Source organism: Coturnix japonica, chromosome 13, assembly GCF_054131305.1.
Source record: "Coturnix japonica strain WE chromosome 13, WE-NBRP24, whole genome shotgun sequence".
Lineage (NCBI taxonomy): Eukaryota > Metazoa > Chordata > Aves > Galliformes > Phasianidae > Coturnix > Coturnix japonica.
In genome coordinates, this window is record NC_140675.1 from 18,893,929 (window position 1) to 18,916,577 (window position 22,649).

The 22,649-nt window shown below is 51.9% G+C and overlaps 3 protein-coding genes across 6 annotated transcripts; 2 read left to right on the forward strand and 1 right to left on the reverse strand.

Annotated features, from left to right (window-relative positions):
• Positions 1–360: 360 nt before the first annotated feature.
• Positions 361–3,215, reverse strand: LOC107320984 (deoxyribonuclease-1). Its single transcript, XM_015877435.3, has 8 exons — positions 2,951–3,215; positions 2,414–2,502; positions 2,193–2,276; positions 1,996–2,111; positions 1,573–1,685; positions 990–1,144; positions 822–912; positions 361–548 (listed from the first exon to the last, which is right to left on the reverse strand). Exons 1-8 carry the CDS (start codon positions 3,095–3,097, stop codon positions 495–497), a joined length of 849 nt encoding a protein of 282 aa, XP_015732921.1. The 5' UTR covers positions 3,098–3,215; the 3' UTR covers positions 361–494.
• Positions 3,216–4,979: 1,764 nt separating this feature from the next.
• INTS15 (integrator complex subunit 15) lies at positions 4,980–10,637 on the forward strand. Its single transcript, XM_015877443.3, has 6 exons — positions 4,980–5,228; positions 5,961–6,182; positions 6,923–7,088; positions 7,757–8,284; positions 9,166–9,205; positions 9,904–10,637. The coding sequence occupies exons 1-6, from the start codon at positions 5,037–5,039 to the stop codon at positions 10,109–10,111; spliced, it is 1,356 nt and encodes a 451-aa protein (XP_015732929.1). The 5' UTR covers positions 4,980–5,036; the 3' UTR covers positions 10,112–10,637.
• Positions 10,638–10,869: 232 nt separating this feature from the next.
• On the forward strand, positions 10,870–21,609 carry NAA60 (N-alpha-acetyltransferase 60, NatF catalytic subunit). 4 transcript variants are annotated; one of them, XM_015877403.3, is made up of 8 exons: positions 10,870–11,049; positions 15,877–16,008; positions 16,899–17,014; positions 17,173–17,302; positions 17,999–18,095; positions 18,958–19,192; positions 19,747–19,932; positions 20,291–21,609. In XM_015877403.3, exons 3-7 carry the CDS (start codon positions 16,905–16,907, stop codon positions 19,901–19,903), a joined length of 729 nt encoding a protein of 242 aa, XP_015732889.1. In that variant the 5' UTR covers positions 10,870–11,049; positions 15,877–16,008; positions 16,899–16,904; the 3' UTR covers positions 19,904–19,932; positions 20,291–21,609. The 4 variants fall into 4 exon arrangements, with proteins under 4 accessions (XP_015732889.1, XP_085370901.1, XP_015732888.1 ...); XM_085514775.1 differs by lacking the exon at positions 15,877–16,008 and adding an exon at positions 16,332–16,428; XM_015877402.3 differs by lacking the exon at positions 15,877–16,008.
• The last annotated feature ends 1,040 nt before the right edge of the window (positions 21,610–22,649 follow it).

Sequence of the window (22,649 nt, forward strand, 5' to 3'; positions counted from 1 at the left end):
CACCCTGAGCACCCCACTGACCAAACGTTTATCTTCTAGGTGTGTTCCTTTGCTGAGCACCCTCATACCCTCAGGTGTGTCCCCAAAATGAGGCATGGAAAAGTGGAAATGAGTCCTATAGGATGGGAGCGATGGTACATGCATGGGGTGGCTCTGGGACACACAGGAGATGGTGGGGTTTGCAGGGCAGGATGTGTGCAAGGGAGTGTGTGTATGTGCAAAGGCTTTTGGAGGATGTGTGTGCATGCATCCAGCTTGGAGCCATGGCACTTGTGTGGGAGCAGCACCCTGCTGCCAGCTGAGCCTGAGTCTCTCTCCAAAGCATCAGGTCTGAACATGGCATCATTTTAATGCAAGCTGAGGGCATCCCACAATGGCAGGACCCCCGAGGGCTGGCTCCTTGCAGAGGCAGCATGCAGCAAATCGAGTGGTTACAAAGCTTTGTTGGAGCCAGTGGTGCGTGGACTCCTCGCTGCTGGCTGTTGGTGCAGGTCTCAGCGGGCCTTCAGCGTCACCTCCACTGGGAAATGGTCACTGATGGCCAAAGCCTGAGTGCAGGGAAAGCAGAGGGGTGGCTTTGCTTTCCCGGAGCTGATCTCTTTGCTGCATACAGCTGAGGCTCAAAGGTTCTGCTCCAGCCCCAAATGCAGACCAGACCCCAAATGTTGCTTTGCAGTGGTGCACAGGTGGCAGCAGGGCCACCCTTGGGTGCCTGTGCATATCCACAGAGGCTTTGTGGATTGGATTAATGTAGCACCAGCTGAAACCCTCAGCCCCCCAGCAGACCCCTGCCAGCACCCAGCCCCTGCCCCCTCACTCACATCCTTGTTCTGGATACGCAAATTCTCCTGGAAATTGTTGATGGTCGCATACTCAACCGCTTGGCGCAGTGCGGAGCCACAAGCAACGATGCTGGCAGGGCAATGGTGGGGGTCAGCACCCGCTGCATCCCCCACTGCAGCCCCTGTCCCCACTGCTGTGCCACCCACCGGTCGTAGGCGCAGTCGGTGCTGGTGACGGTGGTGTCGGCGCTGTCGGGGATGAGCCACTCGCAGGCGCTCAGGGTGCGCAGGCGGATGGAGGGCCACTGCCCGGCGGTCACGTAGGAGCAGTCAGCATTGAAGTCACCCATGAAGAGCACGTTCTGCAGGGCAGCACTGCGCTGAGCCTGGCTTATGGCTCTGGTGCCCACAGCAGGGCTGCACTTGGGTCCAGTGCCCACCACTGAGCTCTGATCTTGGGTTGCCCCAAGAGTCAGTGGGGTTCTGTGGCCATATAGCTGGCGTGGGCTGCCCTCTAGAGCCTTTCAGCCACGTCTATAGGCTAGGAAAAGATATTACAGGCCAGCAACGTCTCCCTAAACTCATACAGAGCATCTTCGTGCCAGAGAGGGCATTGGAGCCAGCCAGCAGCTCTATGACATCTCTGTGCCCCCACACCGTGGGGTGGCACCCACTCTGACAGGCACACAAGGTCTTCCATGGGATACATCTATCTATGGATGGCTGCTGGGATGTGCCACAGCCCACCTGAGTCCCCAGGAGGGAGTGGGGAAATCTCAGTGCCACTTACATTGGTCTCCCACTTGTTAATTACATCTGTGTAGACGTCAGCGAGTGCGTCGATCTCAGCTGGAGCACTGCTGGGCTCTGCGTGCAGGGGCACGATGACAAACTCATCCAACTCTGACAAGGACAGAGCCATCAGCCTGCAGGCATGGAGCCAGGGCAGCCTCAGGGCTCTGCTGCTCTCCCTTTTCCCCAAGCTCTCATGATGGGAGCTGGGAGGTGACAGGAGGAGATGGGAGATGGGACATGGTGGGAAAACCCTGGGGCACCTGAAGGTAGGAGAAGTCCCTGCAGCAATGAGTGACCACAATGGGGACCCTATAATGGGTTCAGGCAGCCCCAGAGGCTGGCAGTGGGACTGATGGGGCTGGGGGCAGCAGTGCCGGTGGGAACAGTGACACAGCTGCCATGCATCATCTCTGCTCACGTGTGGTGGGAGAGGAGAACTTCACAATGAAGGGCTCCCTGCTGAAGATGTCCGTCCCACAGGGCTCACAGCCATCATCATAGTAGTAGCTTTCCAGCACAGAGACGACGTCCGACCTGAGGAAGGGGAGTGGGAAGGTGCAGTTCCCTCCAGGAGGGCACAGCAGTTGGCAGGGGGACACTGGTGGCATCCCTTACCTATAGATAAAGACGTACTGCTCCTTGTAGCTGTTCCGACCCAGGGGGATGCTGCTCAAAAAGCTGTAGGGGTACAATGATGCGCTGGGAGGAAGATGAGGAGACAGTGAGGGAGGATCTCTCTGGCCAAGTTGGAGGTGTTGGGGTGAAGCAAGATGCTGCCCAGGCTCTACCCTAGCACACATTTGCTGGCACCTGGCACCCAGTGCCATCAGGGTCACCTGTTGAGCTGGGCCATCAGCTTCTTTACGGAGCTCAGGTCAGCATCCCGCACCTCCTGTACCAAGGTGATGTCGTACTGCGCCAGGATCTGCAGGGACAAGCTGGGAGCTGCTCACCCATGGCTGGGAGCTGCTCATGGGGTCACCTGTGGAGCCCTGGGAAGGATCCCTCCAACTTGGAGGCCCATATAGGGATACAGGGGCCTCCAACATCATCTCTCCAGCATCCATCTTGCCATTAGCATATTAGGCACAAGCTGCTCTCAGGTGCCTGGTTGGCATTGAGCAGTTCCTGCCCTTAGGTCAGTGAGAATGGAGGCAACCTGGGCTGGAGATGGGGTGAGGGGGACAGCGGGTGGGAGACTAGGTGGAGACATGGAAAATGCACAGATAGAGGCACAGATGGATGGAGGCATGAAGGTAGGCACACACATGAATGGACAACCATCTCCAGAAAGCCAATGCCTGGCTGCCCCAAGCCAGCTACATCCCAGGGGCAGAGCACAGCCAGTGCTGCTTCTCTCCCCCAGCACTCACAGAGACAATGAAGTCTGCAATCGTCTGGTTGGACATCTTGCCGTCTCCAAACGTCCTGATGTTGAAGGCACTGATCCTCAGCGTGGAAGCCACATGCAGCAGCATCGCTGCAGCCAGAAGCTCCAGCACCAGCTTACGAGCTGCCATCCTGCACACAGAGGGGCAGAAATGGTCTGCAAAACAGAGGGATGAGTCCTTGTCCCTGCTTCATATGCGGCCCCATCCTGCTGTTCCAGTGCTGCCCATCCTCCTGCAGGCAGCCCGGACCTCCCGCAGAGCCTGAGCTGATAACTCTGGCACAGGAGCAAATGCCATTCGAAGTGACTCAGAGCAGCTGCTCCTTCACTCACGGACATCTCTGTGGGCTTGGTGACAAGTGCTGTGGGAGCAGGAGCTGCTGGCCCAGCTGGAGCCCTCCCTGGCCCTGAGCACAGGCACAGAGCAGAGTTTATCTGGGCATTTTATGTGCTGGAGGGACCTCCGATAGAGCTGTGGGTCACAGAGAGCCCTGTGCTGTGCTACAGACCTTTAGGTCACTGAGCTGTGCACAGACACAGTAGCTGTCACACAGGTGATCATGGGCTTTATGTGCTCTCTGTAACCCACTTGGACATCTCCATTTGTGCCTCTCCCATTGCTCCTCAGGTCTGCACCAGGTATCCAAAAGACCCTATGGCAGCTGTGCTGGAGCAGAGTGAGGGATGTTTACCTCCAGCACCCCTGCATGGCAGCAGCATCCTTCACTGGGGTGGGCAAGGGCCCCCTGCACCCTGACATCTCTCTGCAACTGGGGCTACCATGTCACCCCCTCTGCTCCTGCCCTGTCTGCACCTGGGAGAGCACTGTAGGACCCTGCTCCAAGGCTGCGCAGTGGCCTCTATCCACAGTTAAGGAGTTTAGGGTAATGTTTCACCATGTCCTTCCAACATGATCAGATCTGAACTGCAGCCAAGCTTGTGTGCCCTGAGCACCTGGAGCAGCAATGGGATCTGCTGGTAGGAATGGGAAATAACCCCAGCTTTGAGGACCCCCCAGGCTTGTTTTTGTGTCTGGGGCAGCCAGTCCGATAAAAGCACCAAGTTTTCCCCTTTTTCCCTCCTTTCTACAATGGCAAATGTTGAAGTTTCTAAATCTACAAGTCCTGGTAATGCTAGGACTTGTACTAGGACTAGGACTTGTACTAGGACTAGGACACATAGGAATGCCCCAACTCCTTCTCCCTGAGGCACGCGTGGTGCACACAGATGCTCAAGTGATGCCCGTGAGCCTTTGCACAGAGCAAAACTCACCTGAGCTGCAATAAATGGCTTTGCAGAGAGATCCTCAGCAGGGTGATGCACCTGTGGAGCCGTCCCCTGGTTGCTGGAAGGGGAAGGAGGAGCGACACCTGTATATATGGGGAGGGCAGTGCTGGCTTTGCCAGCAGCCCAACCAACAAGAGTGCGAGGCCTCGGGCTCCATATGGCATTTTTCAATGGAAACAAAGGTCTGTTGAGTGAAACAAATAAATAAATAGCTCTTTCAATCAATGCCAACAGGGAAGGAAACACTGAGAGCGGAGACGGTGACCTCTTGATTGATGTCCCCAAGCTGCAATACACCCCAGGTGGACAACGTGGGGCTTGTGTGTGGGAAAATGACCACTTGAAGCCTGCTGGTTTGGAAGGGGGGGGTTGTTTTAATGCCATTTATTGGGCTGGAATGTACCTTAGTGGTTTCAACCTTGTGCCCTGTGCTGTGGGATGGGGCATCATGCACTCAGGCTTCTGCCATGGGTCCCTGCCCCCAGAGGCCACGGGGGGGGCCTCGGGGACAGGGACCCATGGCCAAAATAGTGATTGACAGGGACCCGTGGCCAAAATAATGATTGATTATTATATCAATCACAGTGTCCAAACTGTGATTGACACTCGCCACCCACTGCATGAAGGTGCAACGCGCAGCCCCACCAACAGAGGGCGCTGCAGAGCGTAGCGAAACGCTTTCGATCTCTTTTGGACTATCCGAGCATCCGTAGCGCTTTCCGGTTGTAGGCCTGCGCGTTGTAGACTAGGCCGCACCGGGTCGGGAGAACGGAGAGAGAACCATGAGTGACATCCGGCACTCGTTGCTCCGACGGGACGCGTTGAGCGCCGCTAAAGAGGTGTTATATCACCTCGATATCTATTTCAGCAGCCAGCTGCAGAACGCTCCGTTGCCCCTGGTGGATAAAGGCCCGGCTGAGCTGCTGGAGGAGTTTCTATTCCAGGTCCCCAAGGAGCGAGGCGCTCCGCCCAAGGTGCGGCCTTACCCCATAGGCTTGTGTGGGCCCCTATATGGACCCACATGTGCCCCTATGTGGGCCTTGTGTGCCCCTATGTGCCCCTATGTGGGCCTTGTGTTCCCCTATGTACCCCTATGTGGGCCTTGTGTGCCCCTTTGTGGGCCCCTATGTGCCCCTATGTGGGGCCTTGTTGCCCCTGTGTGAGCCATGTGGGCCTAGTGTGCCCCTATGAGGGCCTTGTGTTCCCCTATGTGCCCCTTTGTGGGCCTTGTGTGGTCCTATGTGGGCCTTGTGTGGTCCTACTTGAGTCTTGTGTGCCCCTAAGTGGGCCTAGTGTGCCTCTATGTGAGTCCTTGTGTGCCCCTGTGTGGGCCTATTGTGCCCCTATGTGGGCCTCGTGTGCCCCTATGTGGGCCTAGTGTGCCCCTATGTGAGTCCTTGTGTGCCCCTATGTGGGCCTTGTGTGCCCCTATGTGGGTCTTGTGTGCCCCTTCGTGGGCCTAGTGTGGTCCTACGTGGGTCTTGTGTGCCCCTGTGTGGGCCTTGTGTGGGTCCCTTTGTGGGCCTAGTGTGCCCCAGTGTGGGCCTTGTGTTCCCCTATGTGGGATGTGTGTGCCCCTATGTCAGGCTTTGCAGTACCAGAGGGGCTGCAGGGTTTGATGAGGTGCTGGCAAACATCACCAACCAGCCCTTGTTTCTTATGAGTCCCCCACAGTGATTCTCAGTTTTGCTTCTGTTTTGTTCCAGAGGTTGAATTCGCTTCAGGAACTTCAGCTCCTTGAGATCATGTGCAATTATTTCCAAGAACAAACCAAGGATTCAGTTCGGCAGATCATTTTCTCGTCGCTCTTCAGCCCTCAAGGGAACAAAGCGGATGACAACAGGATGGCTTTACTGGGAAAGCTGGTTTCCATGGCTGTGGCTGTGTGCAGAGTCCCTGTGCTGGAGTGTGCTGCCTTCTGGCTGCAGGTGTGATTTCTGGGTGAACAAATGAGTGTGGGAAGGAGCAAGGGGCTGTGTTTGGTTGATGGCAGCTGCTTGCAGACAACTCCTATGGTAGTTTTAACTGATGTAACAGCCGCCTGTTGCAGCTTTCATCACACATCTCTGTGCTCACATAGAATCACAGCATGGCCTGGGTAGAAAAGAACCACAACACTCACCCAGTTCCAACCCCCTGCTATGTGCAGGGTCACCAACCAGCAGCCCAGGCTGCCCAGAGCCACATCCAGCCTGGCCTTGAATGTCTGCAGGGATGGGGCATCCACAGCCTCCTTGGGAAACCTGTTCCAGTGCATCACCATCCTCTGTGCTCACATCCATCCTTTGCTCCAACACAGGGCAGAACTTTTGCTAATCTATGTACAGAGTTCCATCTGTTGAACTTTGATACAGGAGGGAATGTATCCTGGGTAGCAGAAGAGTCTGCAGGTTATTTTAAAGAACACAGCTCTTAAGTAATGTGAGGGCTGCAGAGAACTTTTCCATGTTAAGATTTTACTCCTCTCTGTGAATGGGTCGTTCATACACAGAGATGTTTATGCACTTTGATTTTGGGCAAGTGGAAACACAGATGTTGAAGCAGCAAAGCATCTGGATGAAGTGAGCAGGGAGTGTCTGAGCAGAGTGAACTGAAAACCAGCTCTGTAGAACTTTCTGTGTTTTGTTTTAAACTCCTTTTCATGCTGTGCTGCCTTCCATCCCTGCAGCGAACTCCTGCGGTGTTCTGCGTGAGATTAGCCCGAGCCTTGGTTGATGACTACTGCAATTTGGTGCCAGGATCCATCCAAACTCTGAAGCAGATATTCAGTGCCAGTCCTCGCTTCTGCTGCCAGTTCATTACAGCCGTCACAGCTCTCTATGACCTCTCCTCAGGTAAATGTTTCCAAAGCAAGAGGTATGGTGTAAAGAAATGCAGACTAACAGTTGTAAATGTTAACTGCAGAAATTCTTAACATGCTTGTAACAATGGAACTGTTGCTGGCAGCAGTTCAGGCTGTGACCTCAACTATTGCTGGGGTGAGGAAAAAAGTAAGGAGTAACTGAAGGGAGAGTCTGTAACAGAGAAGCAGACAGGTAACGTCTGATAGTGGGTAAAGAACAAAGGGGCCTTCTAGATGGAGTAGCATTAGGAATGAAGGAACATCTACTTGGGCTGGGCAGTTTTTCTTCCCTGCTGTGTCTGCTAGCCAGCAGACAGACTGGAGTCTGTTTGTCAGTCAAATTCCTTCTAAAAAGAGATAAAATTCAAATTCAGAATATTCACAAGCTGGAGATGGATTTTGCTTAAGCAGTGATACAAAATGCAATTAATAGTGCACCTCCTGTGTGTGTCTCCACTGTCTTCTGAGGACAAGATTTGGTTACACAAACAGCAGCATGCCTGGAAAGAAAATAACAACATAAAAAGCTTTGCTGTGGAAAGGGTTAAATCTTGCTGTGGTGCCTTCAGAACAAAAGCTGAAGTTAACAGGAGTGTGGTTGTGTCATGCTGTCCTGTCATGCTCACTGTGCATTGTCTTTCCTGTCTTCCCTGCCTTCAGATGACCTCATCCCTCCCTCAGATCTGCTTGAGTTGATTGTTTCCTGGATCTTCGAAGACCCCCGCTTGATCCTCATCACCTTTCTGAACACTCCTATTGCAGCCAACCTGCCAATAGGGTTTTTAGAGCTCACCCCACTGACGGGGCTGATCCGTTGGTGTGTGAAGGCCCCCTTGGCTTATAAAAGGAAGAAGAAAGCCTCTCTCGCCAATGGACACCCCACCAGCAAGATTGCCAAGGACTCGACTGAAGGAGATGATGGAGATTGCCATCAACTGTATTCAAAACTGCATCTAAGTGTCCTGCAGGTTCTTATGATGCTTCAGGGACACTTAACAGAGAAGAACCTTTATGGGCGCCTGGGGCTAATACCCTTTGATCACGTGGTTCCACTTGTGGAGGAAATTAACAGGCTGTCTGATGAACTCAATCCTCTCAATGCATCCAAAGAGATTGAACTGGCTCTCGACAGACTGGCTCAGGCTTTGCAGGTGGCCATGGCATCAGGAGCGCTCCTCTGCACCCGAGGTAAGTGGTCAGTGGGGCTGCCAAAGAACCTGGCCTTGGATTCTTTTCCTCCAGTGTGGGGATGTCATGAAAGGTACATGATCTACATGATCTTATCCCACTGAGGCTCTTTGTTTGGGTCTTGATCCCCCTCTGAACTCTCCCTGCTTTGAAAAACAATTCTGGGGCCAGCTTTTGAGAGTGGAGGGCAGATGTGTCATGTGAAACCACAGCACAGTTGGCACACTAAAAGGAGCAGCATAAACCCAATCTGAAATCCTAAGTTGATGAGAAGCCGTGCAGTGCTGACGAGCATGAATGTCAGTCAAAGGTTGCTCCTTCACCAGGGGGATGAGGCACAGTATTGGCTCTGTGTCTGTGAATGTGCAGCTTGCTTTAGCTGAGGGCGTGGGCAGAGCTTGATCCTGGCTGTATAATTGCTTTCCAGGAAAGCTGTGCACTTCCCCATGGCAGTCTGGGGCCAGGGATTACTTGTAGCTAGTTAAAAAGCTCTCTTTAACTGTTCTTCAATTTGTCTTCTCTGAATTGCTGGAGGAGAGACTGTGAAGTAGATTGCCATGAGGTTCATGTGTTAAACAAGGGACGAGAAAAGCAAATTAAGACTGCTTGTCTGGAGCTTCTCTGCCTTCAGTTTTCCTTCAGTGAGACTATTACAGTCCGTGCATTTAAGTTGAAGTTACTGAAGAAGCCTGTTAGTGTGGCTTGTGTCTGTCTTTCCTGTTTCCAAAACCTGTTCTTTTCCTGTCCTTTGACTCATTGCCTTTGTCATCATAAGCACTGTATTCGTGGAGCAGTCACACCTTGTATTAGCTACCTTAGTTACTTATTGATAGACCCTTTATTGCTTGACCCTTATTGATATGTACTCTGTTCTCTTTCAGATGACTTGAGAACTGTGTGCTCCAGGCTACCACACAACAAGTAAGAGACCTTCCTGTCCCAGTGTCTCAAGTATCTGATACATGTTGAGCTGTTGAGACCTCCTTTATAAGTTTGTACTTGCAGTCTGGAAGCTGCCCCTTGTTCAGACACAGCTTAGTATCAGCTTAAGGGTGATGGTTATTTTTCCTTGCAAGCTGGGTGCTTGACTCAAGGAGAGTTCTGTGACTCCCACTATAGAGATATTTTACCCAACCTGCATTAAACCAAATGAACAGAAGGGAAAACAAAACGACTGTGTGAAACCTGTCCCAAACTTATCCCATTCTCAACTCCCCTGTGGTTTCACCCAAACTAGAGCTTAACTGTACTTTGTTTCTCACTTCTTACCCTTAGCAAACCTCTGATCTTTTCTTAGTAAGTAGCTGAACATGCTCAGAGGTGGAATCTCCCCTTGCAAAAGCCTGATGGTGCCCACATTGTGGAAAGCTGCACCTGTTGTTTCCTGTCTTGTTAACCTGTGAGGATTGCAGAAAAAGGAATGATGCTCAAAGCAGCATTGCTGCCTTCAGAGAAAGTGACAGATATAATTTCTGCTCACAGCAGTGTTTTCTAATAGAACGCTTAAAGCAGAAGGCGATGTCCACTTGAATGAAGAGCAGTCACAAGGTGAAATTGATCTTGCTTTCACTTAGTTTGCCTTCTCAAAGTAACACAACTGTCTGCTCTTCTCTCTGCAGCCTGTTGCAGCTGGTGATCTCAGGTCCTGTACAGCAGCCGGCCCACAACGCTCTGCCTCCAGGATTCTACCCTCACATCCACACCCCCCCGCTGGGTTACCCTGCACACGCTGCTCACCCAGCCCTCCCTGCTCACCCTGCTCTCCCAGCTCACCCCGTACAAACGTTCATACCAGGAATGACATTCCCCTACAGGCCCATCCGCTAACGAGCTCGGACTGCAGCAGCTCATGGCTCCCCTTTGAGGAAGCCTTGCAGTGAAAAGGGACCATCTCCAGAGCCACGTTTTCCTCTATGTTGGGAAGCAGGAGAGCTCCACCTCCATGAGAGAAGACAACAGGGGGGAGGACAGCAGTTACTGTGACATGGGCTGAGGATATGAGAGCACCACATGGATGAAGGGAGGGAGTGGAAGGAGGCAACCAAGAGGAGCCCTATGGAGCACGTGGCCACCTTTTGGACCCATGGTGTTTCATACAGTGCCCAGCACATCCCAGCAGGGTGTTTCTCATTATCCCCTGTGTATGTGGCACAGTGGGAGCAGCACAGCCCTGCTCTGGGCTATAGGGCCGGATGGGAAGCCATACACATTGAGTCCACTCCAGCCCCTCCACCTCTTTGTAAATGTTTGTATCTAGAGCTACAGAACACACTGTATATTTTTGGAACGCAGAGATGTTTGCTTCAGAAGCACAAGGTAGAATAAAACATCACTTCCTATTAAAGGAAACCAATTAAGGTGCATTAAATCGTTCTATCCCATTATCCAGCAGTGGCAATGAGGGGGTGGGTGCTTTATATGGGCGGTGGGGGCTGGGGGCGTGGCCAAATGCATTGGGGGCGTGGCTTCGTTGCTTTGGGGGGCGTGGCCAGCTCATTGGGGGCGTGGCTTCGATATCTTCCCCATCTGCGCATGCGTCGCTCGATCTGGTCACATGACTCACGCAGCCAATGGGGTGTCGTGTTGTTGCGCGGTGCCCAAGGAAGGAAGGAAGGCCTACCCCGTCTCCCCGCCCGCCGGTGTCCGCCGCGGCTCCGTGTCCTCACCAGGCCCCGCCGTTACGGCATGTGCTGAGCGCTCGTACCGCCCCATTCACTGCTCGCCCGGCACCTGCCGGCACTGCCCGGCACCGCCGCCCCTCCCAGGTGAGCCGGGGTTGTTGCTGCCGCGGGTCCGTCCCGGTGGCACGACTAGGCCGCAGCTGTCGGTCGGCTGGGCCCTGTGGGGTGAGGGGGGACGGGGGGGGGCGCCCAGGTAGACTGCCCAGGGAGGTTGTGGATGCCCCGTCCTTGGAGGTGTTCAAGGCCAGGTTGGACGGGGCCATGGGCAACCTGATCTATGGGGTCTCTATGGGGATCTATGGGGTCTCCTGGGCAACCTGATCTAGTAAAGGTGTATGTTTGGTGGCCCTGCTAGGCAGGGGATTGGAACTACATGATCCTTGAGGTCCCTTCCAACCTGGGTCATTGTGTGATTCTGTGTGATTCTGAGGCCTCAGCGTGGCCTAACGGTGCCTAAAGGGAGCTTAGACATGGGAGAGAGTGGCAGGACAGAGGGGAACGGCTTTAAACTGGAAGAGGAGATTGGGTGGGGGGGAAATCCTTCACCCTGATGGGGGTGAGGTGCTGGCGCTGCTTTGAGTGCCCCGTCTGCCCGTGGCAGGGTTGGAGCTGGGGGAGCTGTGAGGTCCTTCCAACCCAACCATTCTTTGAATGGCTGCAGTGAAACCTGTTGGAGTTTTTAAAGGGAAGAGGTGGGTGAACTCTGGCCAAAGCAGCTGCTGGCTGCACGCTGTGGCTGGGCATGGCTGTGCTACTAGAGAAGGGCATTTCCTGGTTCAGCTGAGGTCGGGCGGTGCTGTGGCTGCACTCACAGCCTGCTCCCTGCTAGACCGGCTCTAGGTTTACCTAAGGAGGCTCAGCCAGCAGCATGGCAGCTCTGCAGTGTAACCACAGCCTTGCAGCTCCATCCTTGGATGGATTGGGGATTGGGGGTTGGACTCGACGATCTCTAGAGGTCCTTCCAACCCCTACGATTCTGTGATTCCTAGTAGTAGCATGGATTTGCAGGATGTGTTTAAATGTTTCATTCTGATTAGTCTGCTCTGTTGTGTTTTGCTTTGTGCTGTGCTGCAGCACCTTTCACACCAGGCAGTTTGTGCCAGGCACACTGATGAGCTGTTGAGAGCTGCAGGAATGGACCCATCCTCTGCTACCCTGCAAATCTGTGCCTTATTCCATTGAACCGTTGGCAAACTTTGATGTGCATCTATTAATCTGTTCTTCCCTCCAGTTCTCATGGATCTACTGGACAGATTACACCTGGGTGTCTTTCCCTTAAGAACTCACGCTGGATTTTATTGCCTTTCATTTATTCCATTTAATGTGTCAGAGACACTCTTCACCTCTGTGACTTTTTCCTCTTTAAAAGCCTTTCTGGGTGATGCTTCTGGTGCGTTTTGGGAGTGCCAGGTTGTGTATCATTTCTTTTAATAACTCAATATCTCCATTCACAAGCTGACACTGGAGGTGCCTCATACCCACCAGGAGCTGACTCAGCTGTGCAGGCAGTGCAGCCACATTCCTGCTTTGTTCCCTGGTGGGGTTATGAGCTGTTCAATGAGAGCTCTGCCTTCTCTCAGAGCTCCTCTACAAACTTTAAACACCGATGTCTTCAGTGCGGGGCACTGCAAAAAGACTGAGAGCTTTACACCTTGCTCTGCTTCCCCCTCTCCTAGCAGGAAGGCAGGAGCTGGTTGGTTTTCCAGCATTAGTTTTTAAGTCAGTTTGGGATTTCTTGGTTTCAACTTCTTGCTGTGGGCACCCAAATCTATTTGGAATGCCACAGGCTTGTAGCTGAACCAGGTGTGGGTGTCTCATGCTAGAAAACACCTCTAAGAAAGGAAGAGGAAAGCAGTCACGTTGGTGCATGTTTCAGTTGCTTCCAGTAGTCTCTAGAGGTTATATGTATATAACACACAGAGGCTGCTGGTGCCTCTGTGATGGAACATGTGTAGTGATGAGTTAAGACAGCTCAGTAACGAGGACGGTGCCTCGTAATGGAGGTGGGTTTGGAATTCCCTCTCCCAGCCTTTGCACTGTGTTTGATTTCTGGCTCTTTGAGTCACTTGCATCTTGTGTGCAGCTGTTTGTTCTAATTCTGGGATGGCAGCGGGCCTGCATGCGGATGAGCTGTCTGGGGTTCCTGGTGCTGGGAGGAGCAGCTGTGCTGTGCTCAGTGTTCACGTGGTGCTGCTTTTCCTTCTGGCACCTCCTGCTGCTGAACGTGCCTCTGCTGGGACCCTCCGCTTTCAGCTCCTGCAGTGCTGCTGTCACAAAGCAGATTTTCTCTTCTGCGTCTCAACAAGAGGAGCTTTAACAGCAGGACCCTCCTAGCGATTCTTGCTCACCATCCCCCAGAGGAATGGCTCTGTCTGGGGCAGGAGGAAGCTGCACATTCCTCAGTGTGCTCTGGGGACACTTTGTATGGGAACAGCTTGCATGAAATCATTGCTCCAGTGATTGTATCCAGAGCTGTAGGGTAAAAGAACAGCACTGAGAGCCACTCGTGGTTGCCAGATTAGCGTGAATGTGAGTGAGCAGAGCACGGGGGATACACGTGTAGCTGGATTTCTCTGACAGTAAGTGTTCTGATTTCAGATATAACTGCTGTTTGTTCCACAATGCTTTTGTCTCATTGCCGAGTATCCTTTGGGGGTCTGTCTCACACTGTGATCCTCCCTGGCAGAACTGCTGTGATTCCAAGAGTTTGGCTTTTGGACTTCAGTCCCTTGGTGAGCAAACTGCAGTCTGGGCCCAGCAAAAGCAAAGTGCAGAGCCAGGGACAAGGTGCCAGTGCATTTCCTTCAGTGATGTCTGCACTGTGTAGGTGCTGAGTGGCACAGGGTGAGCCTGGAGGAGGGAACTGACCCATTCTTCAGTGAGGTTAGGTAGGAAGGCAGGAGTCTGGCATCTTTTCAAGTCCAGTTTCATTGTATTAAGTAAAAGGAGTGTGATAACAGGGGTATGCCAGTGCACTCCTTGTTGGAATATCTGTGTGCGATTCCACTTAATATTTGTTTAACTTGAGTCTTAGTTTATCTTGGTTTTATTCTGCTGGGGAACTGAGTGTTTTTGCTTCTGGTTGATAGTGTTTCTATTTGGGGTTTTGATGAGCTTCTCTGGATGGCAGCGGAAATCCAAACAAGAATTTGTGGAAGTGACATTGTGAGGCTGTTCAGTGCTCAGATCCAGCTGATGCTTGCAGGATGCACAGAGCAGAAGTGTTGTTAGGGCATGTCCAACAGCCCTAAAAGAGGGAAGCCTCATTCCATTGCTTTGCCAGGCTATGGAAGGCATGGAATTGCTTGAGGGATTTTCTAGAGCCCTTACATAGTTTCTCACTGAATTCTAGTGAGCGTCAAGCTTTGTCTTGCATTTGAACAACCTCTTAGATGGTGAGTGCTGATTCAGGGCAGTGAACTATATTTCCCTACAAGCAGAACATTATGTAGAGTTTCTCACCTTATTTCTTATGTGCAAGGGCTCTAGAAAGGAAGGAGAATTTCCTGCTTTGGAGAAAAGTCTGAGCTGAGGTTTCTTTGCTGTGAATCATCTCTTTCAAGGCAAGAATGTGTCCCTTAAGCTGCTGGCTCAGCTAAGCTCTGTGCAGCAGTGCACAGACTGGGTGCCAAATACGATGGGTCAGTTTACAGCAGGTTCATCTGCAGCCACTCCATCCACATAAAGCCAAACTGCTTTCTTACATCTGGGGCTTTCTTGTAGCCCTGAATTTATTTCAGTAAAGCGAGGCAGAAAGCTGTGGCTGCTCAAAGCCTTTATATTTCCATGTCAGCTTCTTGAAATTCATTTGTAAAGATCTGCAGTTTTTAGATAGAGAATGGACTTGAAACTGGCTTTTTTCCTTTGTGTTTCTGATCTTTTGTTTCTGTTCTTTTGTCAGCAACCAAGCTGACTCTTAAAGTGATGCATAAGACGGAGCTTCCCTTGGCACAGTCACATCCTGTCAGCTCTGACATCAGAACTTGGCCAGCAAATGCAGATGAGATGTTATTTTCTCTGAAGTGTTTTGCTGCTCTAATTGTGCTGCTGTGATCTCAAGTTCTCCCTAATGGGGACAGGAAAGGCTTCGAATTCAGTTCTGGTAGCAGCTCTGATGGCTGTACTGCAGATGTACATTGATATACATGATGTGAATTAATGTCTGCCTTATATAACCATCAGGTGTTTGATTATAACCTCACTTTTCTGTGTGTCAGGGAAGCACGAGGCTGCTCTCAGGGCTGTAAGCTTTTGGATATGAGGGCAAATTGCTTGGATGCTTCAGTCTCATCTGCTCCATATTCAGCTATTGTACTCTTTCCAACAGCATCACGTGCAGTTCCAGCCTCCTATCTGTTTTCCACATTAACCATCCTCTCCCAGCATGGTGGCGTTGGGCTTTTGGGAAGATCTTTAGCAAGCTTTGGGAGACTGAAGTGGAGTTTAGTCTGTCCTGGTTGAAGAAGCCAGGTATAGTTCCTTATGGAGTAGCTTCCTCAGGCTGGGCACGTGCATGCTTGTCTCCTTCAATGCTCGCTTGGTCTGTTTCTGACCAAACAAGGTTATCAAGGAGCTGGTACTGAAGGTGTCTGACTCCAGCTGTATCCAAAAACTGGCACAGCAGGTGTGTGGGAGGACCACTGCTTTGGTGCCCAGCAGATTTTGTATGGTATTAACATCCTGTGCTGGTAACCAGCCCTGTCCTGCATGTACAGGAGTGTTCCTGTGTCCAGTGTAGGTAGGCTGTTGGTTTTGGCACAGCTTGTTACTTCCTCAGAAACCATTTTCTGGGCACATCCTGCTTATTAGTTGTCTCTTTGTGTGACCTGGCCTGTGTATTTTTCCCCTGTTGGCAGTAGTTCATGAATATTTCAATTCTTAATTGTTAAGCAGGTGTCTTCTTTCCTGCAGGTACCCACTGCAGCCTTTCCCAGCTTCTTGAGGGCTGAGTGCAAGCCAAACCAAGCATCGCATGTCACCACAGTGCCCAGCCTGCAGCCCAGAGAGGCAGCGATTGCAGCCTATTGGTGCTTCAGCAAGCAAGTGAGGCAAAGAAAAATAATTACCAAACACTGTCACAGCCAATAATCAGCTTATGCGTGAGGATTTGGAGTTCCTCTATCATTAGCCTAAGTGGTGTCACTCCGTGTCACTGCCACTTGAGCGTGGTTTATCTTGTAACTTTCTCTTCACTTCTCCCTGCAAATCTGGGGAGGGCGGAAAAATGTTCAATCAAGTGCTGCTGCAAACTGCAGTTGCCTTCTGTGCTCCTTGATTTGATAGAGATGGACCTAGCAGATAACACACGGTGCTTGGCTGTCTCTTGGAGAATATAACGATTGCTAAATGTGAACTAATCCTCACAGGGATGTTTGGAGTGATTATGAAAGCAGCTCAGTAAGGATGCAGCCATGGTCCTGTGAAATAGCTGCAGTTTTTCCTGGGTACTTCAGAGAGGAGCAGGTGAGCCAAGAAAGTTGGCAGAGTGGAGCTGGGGCTCGACCTGCTTTGGCTGGTGGAACAGCAGAGGAAGGTGTTTCTGAATCCTTAGGAGAACCATTGGTGCATGGTTCTGTGTGCTGTCAAAGCAGATCAAATTCAGATCATTGCTGTGCATTCCTTTAATGTGTTTTTGCTGGTCACTGAGTGTTGTGATGGGATTTTTACAATGAAGCTGCTCAAACATATACAGCCCACTGTGTTTGAATCTGCTCATCTCAAGTCTCTGTATTTAAAAGCAAAGTTGCTGGAGAGCTGAGCATCCCCTTCAGCTCAGGGAGTACCTGAGTGCTGCAGTTTGCAGCTTGGTGCCATCTGCAGACTCACTGAGGGTGCATTCAGTTGGAAGAACAACTCCCTGCACACCGAGAGCTGCCCTGGCACAGATACTTGGCTGCGTTGCATCATCCCTGCTGTGCTTTCTTGTCTTGCAGGTGTGAATGACAGAGGAGGTGCCTCCCACTGCACTCACTGACGTGAACCTGCGTCTGCTGTGCCACGATGACATAGATGCAGTGAAGCAGCTCTGCGGCGACTGGTTCCCAATAGAGTATGTTGTGGGTACAGGTGGTGGGAGCCCAGGGCCAAGCATTGCTTTGAGCACCAGCTCAGTTCCCCATGTGGTAAATGCCCGTGGCTGGAGGCTGCTCGTGTGATATTATTTTGATGCATATTGGTACAAAATATTGTCTTTTTTCTTCTTTCCAGGTACCCTGACTCATGGTACCGAGATATCACTTCCAACAAGAAATTCTTTTCCCTCGCAGCCACATACAGAGGCTCCATTGTGGGAATGATAGTGGCAGAGATCAAGAGCAGAACAAAGGTGCATAAAGAGGTAGGAAACTTGTGTTTCAGAACACAACAGAAAGTCCCTTCCTGCTGGGGTTGGACAGCTGTGCTCTGATAGAAGACTTGCTGCCTGATGTGCTGTGAAGAGGAATCAGCTAATGCTGCTGTGGTCTAAAAACCACATTGGCATAAATGCTTAAAGGCCATCAGCATTGTGATGGCATGGGACAGTCAGTAACACCTGCAGGAGCCAAGAGCACTGAGTGGCACTGGGCTCTTCACTCTAGCTGGCTTCACCCCAGAGCCAGTCTAAGTCAAACTGCATCTTCAGCAGCAAACAAAAGGTTCTTGTTCTAACCACACTGAAAGCCAGGGCTTACCCAGATACTCTCCCAGACAGCTGGGCCTGTAGAGCACGTTTCTTGTCCTCTTCAGCAGTACATGAAACCCTGAGCAGGCAGTAAAGCCTGTTGCTGCTGAACTCCTGGATCCAGACTCTGATGTGTAACTGCAGCCTTGGCTGTGTGAATCCTTGTTGGTCCTGAGTGCAGATACATTGTGTCCTTAGGCCTGCAAATAATGTATATAGTAAAGAAACATTGTGATTTGTGTTCTGTGTCTGTAAAGGCCAAGTGAAAGGAGGAATTTCTTGCTTTGTTTTCATGTGTTCTGGTGCAGGATTCCTGCTTTCTCCTCTGCCTTTCCATGTACCTCACTAAATAACTTGTTCTATCTCTTCTAGGATGGAGACATCCTAGCTTCCAATTTTCCTTTGGACACTCAAGTTGCTTACATACTCAGTCTTGGAGTGGTGAAGGAGTTCAGGAAACACGGGATTGGTAAGTTGCTGCTGATGAGGATTCTGTTGCTGTCTTGCTACGTGTGGGTGCTGGGCCTGGATGATAAACCTGCACCACTTCACTTTCCTTTCAAGAAAGCCTTCTGTGATTTATCCCAGCACTTGAAGTGGTGCTCTCACATCCCCTTTGTGTTGCTCGTGGGGCTTCAAACTTACAACTTAAACCAATAGAAGAAATGTTTAGAGAAAGCTGAAGGAACTCAGACCTGATCTAACCTGTCACATCCACGTAAGCTCTGAGTCCCTGCTACAACACACAGCAGTTTTGCAGGCATTTGGAAATCTCGCAGTCAGAAGGGCTCGTCTCCATTCAGAGCAGGATGTGGTTTGCCATCAGTAAGTGCCATTCTGGTGCAATTTGAAGCATGATCTGTATCTTTGATCTGCCAAAGGAAGGAGGTCAGGTTTGGCAGCATGACTCACTGTTGCACATCTGGAGTCTCTATAGTGGATACAGCTAAGGACTGTATCTCCCTTCTTCTCTCCTTTAGAAAGGTGGAAATTGATATTGATGCATGAAGGCCTCAGTGGGAGGGCTGTATTTAAATCTTGAAGTGCTACTTTAGATAGATTATCTGTACAAAGAAGAAAATGCTTACGCAGAACAGTGCTCGGATAAGTTAGTAATTAATTAGCTAGTGCCATTAAAACCCTTTAGTGCTGCTGTATTGAATGTTCTCATGTTGCTTTGGGGAGTGAGTGAGATCTGAGCTCTTAGTGTGTGCAGCAGTTGCTGTTTAGCTGCTGGGTGCCAGAGATCTCAGCCAGGAGCCCTGCAGGGCTGTGCTGGCCCTGAGGGATGCAGCTGCACTGCCTGATTCTGCTCTTCTCTCCTTCAACAGGTTCACTCCTGCTTGAAAGTTTAAAAGACCATATATCAACGACTGCCCAAGATCACTGCAAAGCCATTTACCTGCACGTCCTCACCACTAACAACACAGCAATAAACTTCTATGAAAACAGAGACTTTAAACAGCACCACTACCTTCCCTATTACTATTCCATAAGAGGGGTCCTCAAAGATGGCTTTACCTACGTTCTGTACATCAATGGTGGACACCCACCCTGGACAATCTTATATCCTTTAAGTTCAGCCTGGTGTCCAGCGAGCCGTGCTAAGCAGACACCACACCATGTTGGGGGCTAAATATAGCAATCCAGCCAAGTGTGACCTGGCTGTGTCTGGGGAATGATGTGAGCTTAATTGGACAGGTTTCTCTGCAGCCAGAACGAAGGCAGCGTTAGACAGGTTCTGCACTGAGCCACTTGTACGCAGGCTTCCCCAGCTCTTCTGGGAACAGTGAAGGATGGGAAATGAAATTTGAAGCTGGAGCCAGTTTCTGTGAATGCTCTTGTTAAGCCAGCATACCAGGCATGCTTTGCCTTGCGTGGTGCAGGATTTGGCTGGCGCTGTGGCAGAAAAGCCCCTGCTTTGACTGGGCCCTGGCCTTGCCTGGGTCTCAGTAGGCTGCTCTCAAATTGGATTTGGGAATTTATATCAGGTCTTTGGGTCCTGGTGAAGAGCAGCCCTCACTGTGTCAAGGTTTCTGTAGCAGGTAGCAGTCCATTGAGAATTCCAAGTTATTTCTGAAGTTAGAATATAAACGTCAATGTCCTTAACAGATGGCCACTGACTACCTGCAGCACATCGGATCAACGCTAGCCAGCCTGAGCCCGTGTTCCATTCCCCAGAGGATATACAGACAAGCCCAGAGCCTTCTCTGCAGCCTTCTGCCATGGTCTGGCATTTCTGCCAAGAGTGGCATCGAGTACAGCCGGACGATGTGACTCCATCAGCAGACGGACACAGCACAAAGGTACGTGCCCGAGGGTGGGCTCCCTTCTGACCCACACCGTGACTGTGTGCCTGGCCCTGCCAACCTCCTGGTTTCATGTGAAGGGAGTTTGAACTCTGCTCTTGTTTATGTGGCTCGGACCTTTACAGCAGGTTAAAATTGTCCCTGCTGCCTCTGGCCTTTTTCCCAGCTGTTAGACCAGCTTTGATGGATGGAGTAACTGAACCTTCACTTTACTGATGCAGTGTCCAAGCTCAGGAGCTGGTAGCCAATGTGCACAGATCTGACTGTGTCTATGGAACAGCAGAACTCCAGTGCACTTTGAGACCCATTAACAACTGTTTTCTCCAAGACACCTTCCCTCTTTGTCTTTCCTTAGGGATTGTTCTTCCTTTCATCTCCTAAACCATCTGGCTCTGCACTGATTCCAGTGATGATGGCTCTTGGTCAGTGACCCACCCCTTGGACAGGACTCCTTATCCCACAGATTGACCAAGATCTTGCAGACTTCACCCTGGACGGGCTGCAGCCCCGACTCACCCTGTGGGCTGGAGCCCGTGAGCTCTCCTGGGATTCCAGGCTGCCAGGGGGCACCAGGCTGAGGGCTTCCATGTCACCGGTCTGTGAGCATGTCACACTGTCCCTGCCACTTCTCTCACCTCTGGATGGTTTTCTTGTATGTGATGTGGAGGGGTTCTGTGGTTCTGTTGCTGCTGAAAGCAGTGAGTGAGATGCACTGACTGTGAGTGAGCATTGAGCACCCTGAGAATAGAGGGGGGCTGGATGGCTGCGTCCTGCCCTGCTGGGGAATCCAGGCAGGGCATCTGCCCCAGGTAAGATCCCAGCCCTCCTGAGGGGGGGGGGGGGTGTAAAAAGTACCTAATCCAGGATGCACCAAGTAGAAGGCAGGGGATGAAATTGCTATTTCATAGTGAAATATATATTATACTGTATAGACCTTTCTGCCTCTTTCCAAGCTGGAACAGAGCAGGGGAGGGCCTGGGGCTATGGGACCACTGTGGTAGGCAGAGCCCTTCCCCTCCCCAGCATGCATCCTCCCTTGGCACTGGGGCTGCACACTCGCAGGATCTTTAGGGGAGAGCACTGCACACAGATCACTACAGCTCTTGGTTGTAGAGAAGCCCCCCCAGCTGCTTGCTTGCATGCTCCAGGCTGCCGTGTGTGGGCATTGCCATGGGGCTGAGCTGTCAGCCGCCCTCCCTGCAGCACTGGGCCAGGCTGGGGGGCTCCTCAGCACCGAGCTGCCCCACTGCAGGGAGAGCCCTGAGGCTCCTGTGTGCTGGACCTGCTCCCAATCCCTGGGAAGGAGCACTTGGCTTCTGGGCTGGGAGTCTGCAGCTGCAGCAGTGCTGGAGGTGGGGAAGCTCCGCTCCCCTCTGCGTAACCCTGCATCCCCTGCCCTGGTGAAGGCTTCCCACACTCTACGCTGTGCTGCTCCTCCCACTCTCTCATACCCATCTTTAAAGTGGGGCTTAAGTGCAGGGCGGTGTAAGCTGTGCAGGGACAGCTCTGGTGGCAGCTGAGGGCACAGAGTGGGGATGAGCCACAGTCTGGGTTGGGTTTAGGCCTAGAAGGAGCAAACACGGTAGGAGCTTGCAGCCCTGATACTGTACGAAGTGATTTCAGTGTTTGAAAGCCCTAAGATGAGCATTAAACAATAAAAGGGTGTGGAGGAGAGCTCCCTGTGTGCTGCTGTGCTGCTTCATGTCAACAGAGGCCGGGATGGCCCAGCGCTGCCTCGGCTGGAGCATGTCCCAGCTCTGAGCTGCCCTGACTGCAGCGTTGCAGGCTGGTTGATGGGCTGGTGGATACTTTATTTGGGGAAGCAGAGGCTGTTTGAGGGGCTGTTCTGCAATGAGAGCAGGGCTGGCTCCATGATGCTTTTCTTTGGCACTTACATCCTCTGGGCCAGAACGAATCTCCTTATTCCTGGTGCTGACATCCCCCCCCACACCCCAACTCCTCAGCTGCCTTTAGACACATCCCTGGGTGCCCGCACTGCTCTGTGTGCTGCCCCCATCACCCCATCCCCTACAGTGTCACCCCCACCTCACAGCCCGTTATTTATTGAGGAGCACCGCGCTGCTGCCGTCAGCCTCACTCTAAATGTCTTCAATTAAACCCAACCTCTCTTGTGAGTCGTTTGTTCATCACCCTGCGCAGGCAGCTGCCTCCACTCACTGCTCAGGACCTTCCCCTGCTCTGCCATAAGTGCAGGCTGTGGGGTGCTGCCTGCTGGGCACCTCTGGGGCCCTTGTATAGGGCAGGACGGACACAGGCAGCAAACAGGGAAAGCAACAGCACTGTGTGAGCCCAGAGCCTGGATGGGGACAGTGGTGGTGGAGGCAGCTCTGCTCTCACCGGGGCTGAGCTCAGTCAGGATGGGGCCCAGCTCAGCACCAGGATGGGGATGGGAAGGGGAAGCAGAGCTGCCATGGGGCAGTTGGGAGCTGGAGGGTTTAGCACATGGATCCAGCAGCCTGCAGGGCTGTGCTGCCGCTGTGGGCTCAGGGCAGCTGGGCCAGGCACTGACTGCCCACAGTCTGTTACAGAGCAGTGAATGCACACAGCTCTGTGGTGCCTGGAGCAGAACTGCTGCATCAACCAAGAACCGATTTGGGGAAACCCAACAGCAAAAGCTTCAGAAGTTTGCAGAGGTGCAGCACCCAAATCCTGCAGCACCCTCTGCCCTTACAGCTGCCCTGGTGCTGGGCCCC

What these genes read in the sequence shown, in the direction of transcription:
- LOC107320984 (XM_015877435.3), bottom strand. Translation starts at nt 3,097, where the DNA reads ATGGCAGCTCGTAAGCTGGTGCTGGAGCTTCTGGCTGCAGCGATGCTG. An exon ending in CTGATGGCCCAGCTCAACAG is followed by an intron (nt 2,277 to 2,413) that starts GTGACCCTGATG and finishes TCTTCCTCCCAG; the next exon opens with CGCATCATTGTACCCCTACA. An exon ending in CAGTACGTCTTTATCTATAG is followed by an intron (nt 2,112 to 2,192) that starts GTAAGGGATGCC and finishes CCCCTTCCTCAG; the next exon opens with GTCGGACGTCGTCTCTGTGC.
- INTS15 (XM_015877443.3), top strand. Translation starts at nt 5,037, where the DNA reads ATGAGTGACATCCGGCACTCGTTGCTCCGACGGGACGCGTTGAGCGCC. An exon ending in GTGCTGCCTTCTGGCTGCAG is followed by an intron (nt 6,183 to 6,922) that starts GTGTGATTTCTG and finishes CCATCCCTGCAG; the next exon opens with CGAACTCCTGCGGTGTTCTG. An exon ending in TCCAGGCTACCACACAACAA is followed by an intron (nt 9,206 to 9,903) that starts GTAAGAGACCTT and finishes TTCTCTCTGCAG; the next exon opens with CCTGTTGCAGCTGGTGATCT.
- NAA60 (XM_015877403.3), top strand. Translation starts at nt 16,905, where the DNA reads ATGACAGAGGAGGTGCCTCCCACTGCACTCACTGACGTGAACCTGCGT. An exon ending in GAACAAAGGTGCATAAAGAG is followed by an intron (nt 17,303 to 17,998) that starts GTAGGAAACTTG and finishes TATCTCTTCTAG; the next exon opens with GATGGAGACATCCTAGCTTC. An exon ending in CACCCACCCTGGACAATCTT is followed by an intron (nt 19,193 to 19,746) that starts ATATCCTTTAAG and finishes ACAGATGGCCAC; the next exon opens with TGACTACCTGCAGCACATCG.